Raw genomic sequence first — 12,277 nt, 5'->3', positions numbered from 1 at the left:
TAAATTAAAAAGAAGAATGTCAGCAAACTCAAGTTTTCAGTGTGGTAGGATAATAATTATTTATCAATTTATTAATGAAAAATAATCATATTTTGCATGACCAGGCAGCTAGCATTGAAAAGAAATTATGCTGAATATATATGTGCATATGTATATGAGTACACACAGGTATATCTGCCACCTCAACTGTGCTACCACTACCATCATTACAAAAGCAAAGCTGCTGGAGTCGCTCTCCCCGACCCAACATATGACCCTTGATAACTTATTTTCGGTAGATTCTGTATTTATCTATTCAAGAAGATAAATAGTGTGACTTTCCGGGAATTGAAACTTTTTATGAGGAGGCCCTAGGTCCTGTACCCTCTTAGGCATAGTCCTGGGTAGCATTCTGGGCCTTTGGTTATGTTCTTAAATATTAGCACCAGGTAGAAATCCTTTAACTCAGTAAGTTCGGCAAGAATCTCTTTAGTAGATTAGAAGGAGAATGATAATTTGTAAAATCTTCAAGTAAATTGATTATTTTAAAATGAACAATGTAATTGTCTATAGTCATTACAATAAGAGAATATTTTAAAAAGAAACCACTGTCTGCTTTTAATTTGCTTTCCCTCAATTTATCGTAAATGCAATTCCTCTAAAGTAATTATGCTTTTGGTTTTAACTGTAAGTTACTTAGTAGTCCACTAGATCAGGGTTTCTACACATGCCTTAATAAAAATGTGTTTTCTGAGACTTTTCTAACAAATTGAATTGAAATTCCAGGAGACATTTTAACAATCTCTGTTTTTAACAAGGACACTTGATATACCTTTTCATCAGGTAAATTTGCAGGAGACTGCATTAGACTATTGGCTTCAAGTGACCAGGGACAATTGCCTGCCCATAGTAAGTGCTTAATATGTATGTTAGAATGAATGGCATTAAGACAGAGTTCCTTTTTCCAGGCTAGTACTACTTCTAATAAAGATTGCCTGCTTAAGCAGTGATTGGCATCTACAAGCTGCAGTAGATACTTATCTAAACTTCTGTTTATTGGATGGTTATACGTTTGCCTCAACATATAACATAGGCAAACATTTACAAGCTTCACGTAAGGCATTTCTTCCCATGGAATCCCCTACCTCTGAGTTTAGAATAAAAACATACCAAATATATATCTGTCCTACATGTTTTCTCTTAATTGTTTTTCTTTTCTCAGTCCTAAGAAAGAGATAAAGAGAGAGATCATTTTCCAAATACTGAAATCTTCTAAATGGTTACATTTAAGTGGATATCCATCCACTAGTCTTCATCATGACTCCTCTGGTGTATCTTTACTCTTCTGGTAGCTACTTAGTATACAGTATTACCCCCAGGATTTTTTCCTTTTTATCATTTTTTTCTTTTCTATCTTAACTTTCGTTTCCTCAGTTTAAGTGGGAAGTATCTGCACCTAACTTAAACATTAAGGTGAAGATTAAATAAGAGCAAACATAGCATTGGAAAAAGCAGTCTCACGTGCACAATCCTTCCACCCCTACTCCGCTGCACATACCTGGATTTTGGGCCTTAAACACTTCCTTACCAAGAAGTAAAGAACCCAGACAACCTGTGTCAGGCTTCTTGCCTGGTGTGGGAGTATCTTTCCCTGTTGCAAACTCAGTGAGCTTTCCTTTGTTCTGCTTAAGCATGTAAATCAATGGCCCTCAGGCACTCCCTCAGCTTTCAGACTCCCTGAAGATGTGTGTGCATCCTTTTACTGCAGCACAGGATGGGTGCCCTGTGTTGGCTGCCAGGGGAATGCTATAGCCATGGAGGGCACACACTATTGGAGGTGACTTTGCTCTGTCTCTTCCCTACATGACTTCAGTGTTGTTCTCTCCAGTGCTTGACTGCATTGTTTTTTCCTTGGCAACTCTGATCCCAAGATGCAGTGTTGAGTCCTCCCATGGGATTGGTAACCAGTGCATGGTGTTCTGCTTGACACAAAATGTCTGAACTTCAAAGAGTATTCATTCATAAATTGCTTTCTCAATGGAAGTTATTTACCAATTTTGTCATCTACTAAGTGGCATAACCCTCACCAAATTAATTTGGTCTGAGCCATTATTTCACGCTTTTCTTTAGGAAATACTTCTTAAAACATACAAAACATAATAAAAGGATTGTGAACCATTTAACAGTGTAGTTTTCTCCAGAGGGTATTAACTTGAAAAAAATTCCAACATATTTTAAAATAATTTTCATGACGATATTGTCAATACCTGGTTTGGCTTCAAAAAGTTGGCTAGTGTACTTCTTAAATCTTCTATATAAACATAGATTACTAAAATAAACCTAAACTGAGTACAGCATAGCATTTGCTTAGCCATCTGTTATATTTATATAACCAGTGTCCGGGCTGCTTCCTGGGGTTCTACAACTTAATCAAGTGCTCTATTTACACAGTCATGAATTCCCTCAGAGCTGCCTCTAGTGATGAAGTTTACATTGCTAAATTTATCAGTTAGTTCTAGCTACTCGCCAATCAGTTAATAAAACTGGAAAGCTAGGTCAGAGAGGAAAATCTTAGTTAAAATTCCTTTGACTATCTTAAGAGATTATTTTAAAATGCTGAAATTGTTGCATTCCTTCATTTATTTATTTATTTTTGGCCAGTCTCAGAACAATTTGCAGCTATTGTAGAGACTCAACTGAAGTAATGGAATACAAAGGAAAGGGGCTGTATATTTTGTAGATATAGGAATAAAACAATAAAAACCTTATAAAAAGTTGGTCTGCTTTTTATTACACCAGTAGGTCTAAATGTTTTCAGTGATAACATACTCATTCACAAAAAGATCCTTTGTTACTTAAGTTCTAATTAAAACAAGTGCTGCACTGACTGTTGAGTTTTATGTATGCATATACATATATCTTTTATACATACAGATACGTATACATTATATTTATGTTGATATATTTATATTATATATATTTGTGTGTGCATATATATTTCAAACTAGCACTGCTTTGTTACTTATATTTTGATAAACGTTTTATTCTACATGAAGGATTACTTTGAGTGAAACTGAGCCCCCCAAAACAGTTCCTCTGCCAAGTTTATGACTAACCTCTTTATCCGAAACATTATTGCCTTTCATGTCCAATACCTCTTCACCTCACGATTGAGGAGTATCAAAAAAAAAGGGGGGATTGAAACCAAGCAGGACCCTCTGGGGTCCTCCTGAGTACAAAAGTCTTACTGTGTCCCCCATTTTTTGTTTGTAGGAAAAAGGTTTCAGCCTCCTAGACTTTCCATGAGTTCCAAAGAGTAGACTCAAACAGTTACTAATTAGAAGAGTGAAGGAAGGCAGAAACAAAGGAAAGGCAGTCAAGAAACAATAGTGCAGCAATGGGGCAGGGTCCTGGTTCCTCCTCAAGGGATGTACATAACAATATATCTCTGAGTTCTTCTATAGGAACTAAGGCCCCCACCTAGGTGGAGGATGGTAACTTCAAGCTGAGAATGAGCTTGTGGACCCCAGACTGGTTGGATGCAGAAGACTGATGATTGAGATTCCTGAAACACCACCCTGTTACCTCACCACCAACCAATCAGAGGAAGCTTACACACCCTGCAGATCTCACGTCATATTTTGTCTATAAAAACTCTTCCCTGAAAACCATTGGAGAATTTTGGTTTTTTTAGCATGAACTGCCTGTTCTCCTTGCTTGGCCCTGCAATAAACCTTTCCCAGATGCTCCAGACTCTGATGTTTCAGTGTGTTTTTCCTCACTCTGTCAGGCATAAGAACTTGGGTTCAACAACATGAGGACACGGTTATGTAATCCTCCCTGACCCCTATCCCCAGACCTAGACCTGTGTGTTTGTTTTCTTTTAAGTGGGAAACTCAAGTTAAACAATGATTATGAAAACAAGGAACAGAAATTAAGTTACTTCAATTTTGTTATTCCATGTGACCACTTGGAGATTTTTTTTTTTAAATAATAAATGTTCTTAGAACAATTTTAGATTTAAAGAAAAATTGAGCATAGACCCTATGCCCCTCTCCGCTGCACAGATATTACTAATATCTTGCATTTGTGTGGTGCATTTCTTACAATTAAGGAACCAATATGATTCTTTATTATTAACTAAGGTAATTTTTGTTAAGTTTCCCTCTTTGTGTTGTAAAGATCCTTGGGTTTTGAAAATGCATAATGTCATTTATCCACCTTTATAGTATCAAACAGAATATTTTCCATGTCCTAAAAACCCCTGTGTTCCATCTAGTTATCCCACCCTCCCACCCGTGAACTCCAGGCAAAGGCTGACCTTTTTACTCTTTCCATAATTCTTTTTCAGGATGTCATATTCTTTGACATTTGACATTTGACATTTTAGTAGTCTTTCGGACTGGCTTCCTTTATTTAGCAATTTGCATTTAAGGTTCCTCCATGTCTGTTTTTTTTTTTTTTCTTTCTAGTTTTGTTGAGAAATAATTGACATAACATCACTGTATAAATTTAAGGCATACAGTATGATAGTTTGATTTACATATATTGTGAAATGATTACCAAAATATATTTAATCCATCATCTCAGAGAGTTAAAATAAAAAGAAAAAGATAAAAAAGGAAAAAAAAATTCTCCTTTTGATGAGAACTCACAGGATTTACTCTCTTGACAATTTTCCTATATGCTATACAGCAGTGCTAGCTATAATCATCATGTTGTTCATTCCATCCCTAGTATACTTATTTGTCTTATAACTGGAAGTTTGTACCTTTTGACCACCTTTCTCCAATCTCCCCTTCTCCCACACTCTGCCTATGGTAACTGCAAGTCTGATCTCTTTTCCATGATTTTTTTTTTTTAATATTTCACGTATAAGTGAGCTAGTATAGTATTTATCTTTCTATGTCTAAATTATTTCACTTAGCATAATGCCTTCAAGACCCATCTGTATTGTCCCAAATGGTAGGATTTCCATCTTTTTATGGCTAAATCATATTCATATATGTGTGCATGTGTGTGTGTGTGTATGTGTATATATATATATATATATATATATATATATATATATATATACACATATATTCTCTCTCTCTTTCTCTCTCTCTCTATATATACACATATAGTCTATATATATATAGAGCCACGATTTCTTTAGTCATTCTTCCATTGATGGACACTCAACACTTAGGTTGTTTCCATGTCTTAGCTTTTATAAGTAATGTTGCTATGAGTATGGGGTGCAGATATCTTTATGAGTTGGTGTTTTTGTTTCCTTTGAATATATTTTCAGAAGCGAAATTGCTGGATCATATGGTAGTTCTATTTTTAATATTTTGAGGAGCCTCCATACTGTTTTCCATACTGGCTATACCAGTTAACAATCCCACACAGTGCACAAGGGTTCCCTTTTTTCCATATCCATGCTAGCATTTGTTAAAAGTTATCTTTTTTTTTTTTTTTTTGCCTCAAACTACTTTTTATTTGCAACTACATGATTTCACGCAATTCTTCTAAACAACGACATAAAATAGATTTCCTTGTGTATAAATAACTTACATACTCTCCATAAAGTAAATGCTCAAAGGTGCTAGAACAGATCGTCCACTCCTACAGTGTTCTCATATCCAACAGAGTTGATGCACAATATATAAATACTCAAGTCCAATATTAAAAACTCAGGCACTTGACTAACTTTAATAAAGTTTCTCAAACTATATCAATATATCTAAAGTGCATAAATATTTTTTAAGAAAGATTATTCTCAATAACTTCTCTATAAAAATAAGTTTGATGGTTTAGCCCATCTAACTTTACTACTTTGAGTATGAACTTTTAATATGCAGTCAGGCTTATTCTACCTTCTCTCAACATGACACCAACAGAATCAAAGCAGCTAGTGAGGTGCTAACATGTGAGGATTAATCCAGTGATTCCGGTCACAATGCATTCCAGGAGGAGGTACCCATGTTACTGGAATTGGGCGATATGGTTTATTCTTCCTTCCCTGATTTGGATAACCAAATGGAACAGGCGGAGGGTAGTGACTTTGATGACCATTCCCTCGGTACATTCCTGGTTTTTTTCTGGGTAAAGGGTGCCACATTGGAAGAGGCGGGAATATCAGCTCTGAAATCTGGTACACGGGGCTGGGGGTCGCAGCCACTGAATTGGGTTTCACTTCTACTTCCTTACTTGTTTCTTCATCTGAAGAAGAGGACCCTGAATGATAATCAGAGGTAACCTTATCAAGGGCCCTGGTCACCTTCTTGGAAATCTCATCCTTGTTCTCATCCTCATTTTCAAAGCTGGCAACAGTGAATGCATTGTTTTTCTCTCCATACCGACAGCACAGCTCACATGGGTCCGCCCATAGAGTGAGTTCCTTTGGGAAGCCCAGGTCACTGTACAAAATGCAGCAGCTGTTCTCACAGGCTTTCAGGACATCAGGATCAACTCTCTGAAACTTATTGACACGAACGCATCTGTAGGCCTGTCCTTTTGATGGTTTTTCCGGACACCAGTGATTTTTATATTTTTCTTGAAGTATTAGAGTCAATTTCTCAGCAAACCTCTCCACTGCTTCTTTTTTTCAACTTATCATGTTTTCGAACTAGCCTTGTGAAAAAGAAGACTACGGCAGCAGTTTCGTTCTTCATCTTTCCCGCCGCCACCGCCTCCGCTCTGGGGCCACCGATTCCCTCCTGGCCGGGAACCGAGGGCGCCGCCTCAGCGGGCCGGCGCTCGGCGGCAATGAGCGCGGCGAGCCTCGTCTGGCGCGTGCGGCTCCCGCGTCGTCGGGCGGCCGAGCGCGCGCTGAGAGGGCGGGCTGGTGCTAAAGCTTATCCTTTTGAAAATGTCCATTCTAGCAGGTAGAAGGAGATACCTCATTGTGGTTTAAATCTGTATTTCCTTATTGACTTGTGATGTTGAGCATCTTTTCATTTACCTGTTGGGCTTTTAAATATTTTCTTTGGAGAAATGTTTATTCAGATCCTTTGCCCATTTTTCAATTTTTTTTTTTGGTTATTGAGTTGTATGAATTATTTATATATTTTGGATATTAATCCCTTACTATATATATTGTTTGCAAATATTTTTTCCCATTCCAGAAGTTGTCCTTTCACCTTGTTGATGGCTTCTTTCACTGTACCGGACGTTTTTATTCGATGTAGTCCCAACTGTTTGTTTGCTGTCGTTGTTGCTCATGCTTTAGGTGCCATATCCAAAAAATCATTACCAAGCTCATGTCAAGGACTTTTATTCCTACATCTTCTTTGAGGAATTTCATGGATTCAGGTCTTACATTTAAATCTTGAATCTATGTTGAGTTAGTTTTTGTGAGTGGTGTAAGATAGGGGTCCAGCTTCATTCTTTTCCATGTGACTATCCAATTATCCTAACACCATTTATTAAAAAGAGTGTTTTCTCTCCATTGAGTATTCCTGGCTCTCTTGTCAAATATTAGTTGACTATATATGCTTGGGTTTATTTCTGAGCTCTCACTTCTGTTCCATTGGTCTATTTGTCTTTTTGTTTGTTTTCTGTTTTTTAAAGATTTTGTTGATGTGGACCATTTTTAAAGTCTCCATTGAACCCGTTACAACATTGCTTCCGTTTCATGCCTTAGTCCCTTGGCTGTGAGGCATGTTGGATCCTAGCTCCCCAGCCAGGGACTGAAACTGCACCCCTCGTATTGGAAGGCAAAGTCTCCCACTGGACCGCCAGGGAAGTCCTGGTCTATTTGTTTTTATACCATTACCATGATGTTTTGATAAACATAGGTTTAGGGTATAGCTTGAAATCAGAAAGTATGATGCCTCCTGCTTGTTCTTCTTTTTCAGGATTGCTTTGGCTATTCAGGGCTTTTTTGGTTCCATATAAGTTTTAGGATATTTTTTTTACTTCTGTAAAAAAATGCCATTAGAATCTTGATAGGGATTGGATTGAATCTACAGATGGCTTTCTGTTAGTATTGACATTTTAATAATATTAATTCTTCCAATCCATGAACATCAGATACTTTTTCATGTATTTATGTCTTTTTAAATTTCTTTCATCGACTTCTTGCAATTTTCTTTAGTTAAGTTTATTCCTAAGGACTGTATCCTTTTTGATGCTGTTGTAAATGGGATTGATTTCTTTATTTCTTTTTCAGAAAATTCATTGTTAGTGTATAGAAATGCTATTAATTTTTATATGTTAATTTTGTGTCCAACTTTACTGAATTCATTGATTAGATCTAACAGTTTTTTGGTTGTGACTTTAGGATTTTTCTATATAAAATCATGTTATCTGCAAATAGTGACAATTTCACTTCTTCCTTTCCAAGTCTGATACCTTTTATTTCTTTTTCGTGACTACTCTAGGTAGGATATAGTACTTGCAATACTGTAAGTTGAATAAGAGTGGTAAGAGTGAGCACCCTTGTCTTGTTCCTGATCTTAGAGGAAAAGCTTCAACTTTTCACCACTGAGTATGAGATTATCTATGGACTTGTCATATATGGCCTTTATTATGTTGATATATGTTTCCTCTATGCCTACTTTAAAGGGTTTTTATCATGAATGGATTTTGAATTTTGTCAAATGCTTTTTCTGCGTCTGTTGAGATGATCACATGAGTCTTTTGTTTCATTCTGTTAATGCGATGTATCATATTGACTGATTTGCATATACCATGGTTAAACATACACACACACACACACACACACACACAAACCATCAGGATAAGAAACAAGGAACATTGGATATACAAAACAACCAGAAAATAATTAACAAAATGCAACAGTTAAGTCCTTACCTACCAATAATTACTTTAAACATAAATGCTTTAAATATACTTTCTATCCCTTTCTCTTCCTCATCTCCTTCTGAAATTCCCATAATGCAAATATTGTTCCTTTTCATTATGTCCCATAATTCCCATAAGCTTTCTTCACTTTTCTTTTCTTTTCTTTTCTTTTTTTTTTTTTTTCTTCTCTCACTGGATAATTTCCAGTGTCTTATCCTCCAAGTAGCTGATTCTTTCTGATGCATGGTCGAGTCTACTTTTGAAACTCTCTATTGAATTTTTCAACTCAGTTATTATATTTTTTAACTCTAGGACTTTTTTCTGTTTGTTTGATGTTTGCTGTGTGCTTGTTGAACTTCTCATTGAGTTTTCCTAATTTCATTTAGTGGTCTGTCTGTGTTTTTTTTGCAGTTCACTAAACTTCCTTAAGAGGATTATTCTGAATTCTTTGTCTGACAGTTCATAGATCTCCGTTTCTATAGGGCCAGTTATCAGGCCTTTATTAATTTCCTCTGTCATATTTACCTGATTTTTTGTGATCCTTGATTCCTTACATCAGTATCTTCACATTCAAGTAACTGGGTTCCTCTTCCAGACTTTACAGATTTGCTTTGGCAGAGTCAGTTGTTCACCAGTTGGTTCGTTTTGGGTTTCTGTGTGTGTCTGCTGGTAATATCTTTGGGAAGATGGGTTCTGCTATTTTTGAGTGAGGCAACTGTTGAGCTCTGAGAATAGAGATAGGGGGTATGCCACTGGCTGAAAATAGTTGAATAGAACTTCTGGCTTGGTTCCCTACCCAAGTGAGGCTGGAAGGTGGGCTCCACAGTTGCCTGGATTCTCTGGTCATGCTTACTAGATGGGAGTGGATACTATATTCAGTAGTAGACAGGGCTATGAATTGGCTTCCCTGCTCTGGCAGGGCAGAAGGATGGGACCAAGATTTGAAGAACCAAATCAGTCTACAGTGTGTGCACTGAATTCTTTGGTCATGTGAGGCCACTGGTTTTGCTCTGCAGATGGGGGGAAGCCATGGGCTGTGCTCTCTATTCAAGTGCCGCTGTATGTAGGGCTATTGAACGGGCTACACAGCATTCTGTGTGCTCTGGTTGGGTTCCCTCATTAGACAGGCTGAAGGCTGTATTCAGTGATGAGCAGGGCTATGCATTAAATTCCCTGCCCAGGGGCAGTGGAAGAAGCAGCTCTAAAGCTGGTAAAGCTCTTTGTATATTGTCTTAACAAAGCTGACCACACCCCAATTTCCCTGACCAACAGGGCCACTGACTTTGTTTTGGAAACTATCAGTCTTCCCATCTGCCTTGCAGCTAGAGTGCAGCTAGGCTGTGCAGCTTCTATGAGTTGACGCCAGCCCTTCTGGTTAGATGGGGCCAGAAAACACTTTCCACAGTGAGTGGTCTGTGATTCGGCTCTTTGCCTGGGTGAAAGGGGGAGGGGCTGTTCCAGACGAGTCTCAACTTCCTACACAGGCTCTCCATTTGGGATGCACCAGGAGCTACCCTCAGCCTTGGCTGTAAATTAATCCCCCGTCTGTGTGTAGGATGGGAATGTTCCATGCTAGGTACTGGCTTTACTTTAGGGCCGATCAGTTCTGCCCTTTTGCCTTTGACTCAAATGGCACTGAGCTGCACTGTTTCCAAGAGTTGTAGCCTGTCTTTTGGTCAGATGGGCCTGAGGACACTCTCCATGGTGTGGGGTTGGGGTGAGTCTGTGACTCAGCTCCTTGCCTGGGTGTAGGGACACTGGGCTCTAGGGCTGGCAAAACTCCTCATTTGAGGATCTATATCAGGCAGGTCTGTACCCAGCCAAGTTCCCTCATCAGAGTGTGCCCCTGACTTGATTCTGCAATGAGCAAAGCCACAGGGTAGTATTACTACTTGGGTTCACAAGTGTGAACTTGGTCTGCTAAGATCTTTGTGCTGGCTGTTGCAAGCCCTTCCCTCTCACCATCATATTTCCAGTGGTTCAGCCCTGCATATTCTCCTGCAATCCCTGTGGTGCGACATCAGAGTAGAGGCTCCTGCAAAGCAACCCACGATGCTCTGTGTGTGTGTGTGTGTGTGTGTGTGTGTGTGTGTGTGTGTATGGGGCTGGTTGTCCCTTCTGTGTTCTCTTTTCCCACTAGAGCAACCAGAGGCTTAGAGGAGACCTTTCCACATGGTATTCTGCTGGCCTGGGGGAGGGGCAATACAGTCTACATGTAGCCACTTTTCTTACCCTTCCAATGTAGTCTGTCTTGGTCTCTTTGTTGCAAGGGGTGCTTCAACCTCACCCCTGTGTTTTAGGATTCTCTCAGTGATGCCTTGTTCTTAAATAATTGTTAGTTTTTCTTCTTGTTAAGGGGAATGAAGTCATGAAAAACATATGTTGCCATCGTGGTGATGTCAGTCCTCCCTCCATGTCTTTTTGTGGCTTGAGGCTTGTTTCTTTTTGTTGCTGAGTGATATTCTATTGTATAGATGTACCACAATTTGTTTCATCATCAACCTATTGAAAGAAAACTTGGTTGCTTCCAGTTTTAGGCAATTATGAATAAAGTTGCCTCAAACATTCATGCGCAGCTTTTGTGTGTGGAGGTATATGTTTTCAACTCATCTGGGGAAACACCTGGTAGTATAGTCGTTGGATCATATAGTTAGACTATGCTTAGCTTTGTAAGAAACTGCTAAACTGTCTTCCGACGTGGCTGAGCCATTTTGCAATCTCACCAGCCATTAATGTGAGTTCCCTGCTGCTTCACACCCTCACCAATATTTGATATTATTAGTTTTAATACTTAAAAAAAATTCGAATATATATGTATCTCATTGGTATCCCATTGTTTCATTTGCAATTACCTAATAACATATCTTGTTGAGCACTTTTTCAGATACTTATTTACCACCTACGTATCTTCTTTGTCAAGGTTAGGATATTTTGCCGATTTTTTAATTGACATGTTTATTTTCTTATTATTGAATTTTAAGAGTCCTTTGTATGCTTTGGACACAAGTTTGTTACCAGATATGTGCTTAGCAAGTATTTTCTACAAGTATGTGGTTTGTCATTTTGTTTTTTAAGTGTATTTTGCAAAGCAAAGTTTTTCATTTTAATAAATTCCAACTTATCAATTTTTTCTTTGGATCATGCTCTACTTTACACCTTCTCTCCTCTCTAACTCTTCCTTTAAAATTTATGATTTCCAATTAGAAGATCTCTAGGGCTTCCCTGGTGGTGCAGTGGTTAAGAATCTGCCTGCTAATGCAGGGGACACGGGTTCGAGCCCTGGTCCGGGAAGATCCCACATGTCGTGCAGCAACTAAGCCCGTGCACCACAACTACTGAGCCTGTTCTCTAGAGCCCGCAAGCCACAACTACTGAGCCTGCGTGCCACAACTACTGAAGCCCGTGCACCTAGAGCCTGTGCTCCACAAGAAAAGCCACCACAATAAGAAGCACGCACACTGCAACAAAGAGTAGCCCCTGTTTTCCGCAACTAGAGAAAAGCCCG

General features: G+C 38.5%; 1 protein-coding gene across 1 annotated transcript; it reads right to left on the bottom strand.

Moving 5' to 3' along the window:
• Positions 1 to 5,726: 5,726 nt before the first annotated feature.
• LOC118895715 (protein BTG3-like) lies at positions 5,727 to 6,801 on the bottom strand. Its single transcript, XM_036853174.1, is given in 2 exon segments — positions 5,727 to 6,571; positions 6,573 to 6,801. Coding segments are annotated over 2 exon segments (762 nt in total). The 5' UTR covers positions 6,639 to 6,801; the 3' UTR covers positions 5,727 to 5,875.
• Between the last annotated feature and the right edge of the window lie 5,476 nt (positions 6,802 to 12,277).

The sequence above is a fragment of the Balaenoptera musculus genome, chromosome 5 (assembly GCF_009873245.2).
Source record: "Balaenoptera musculus isolate JJ_BM4_2016_0621 chromosome 5, mBalMus1.pri.v3, whole genome shotgun sequence".
NCBI classification, from domain to species: Eukaryota; Metazoa; Chordata; class Mammalia; order Artiodactyla; family Balaenopteridae; genus Balaenoptera; species Balaenoptera musculus.
The sequence above is the reverse complement of the archived record's forward strand: the minus strand, read 5'-3'. Positions and strand labels throughout refer to the sequence as shown.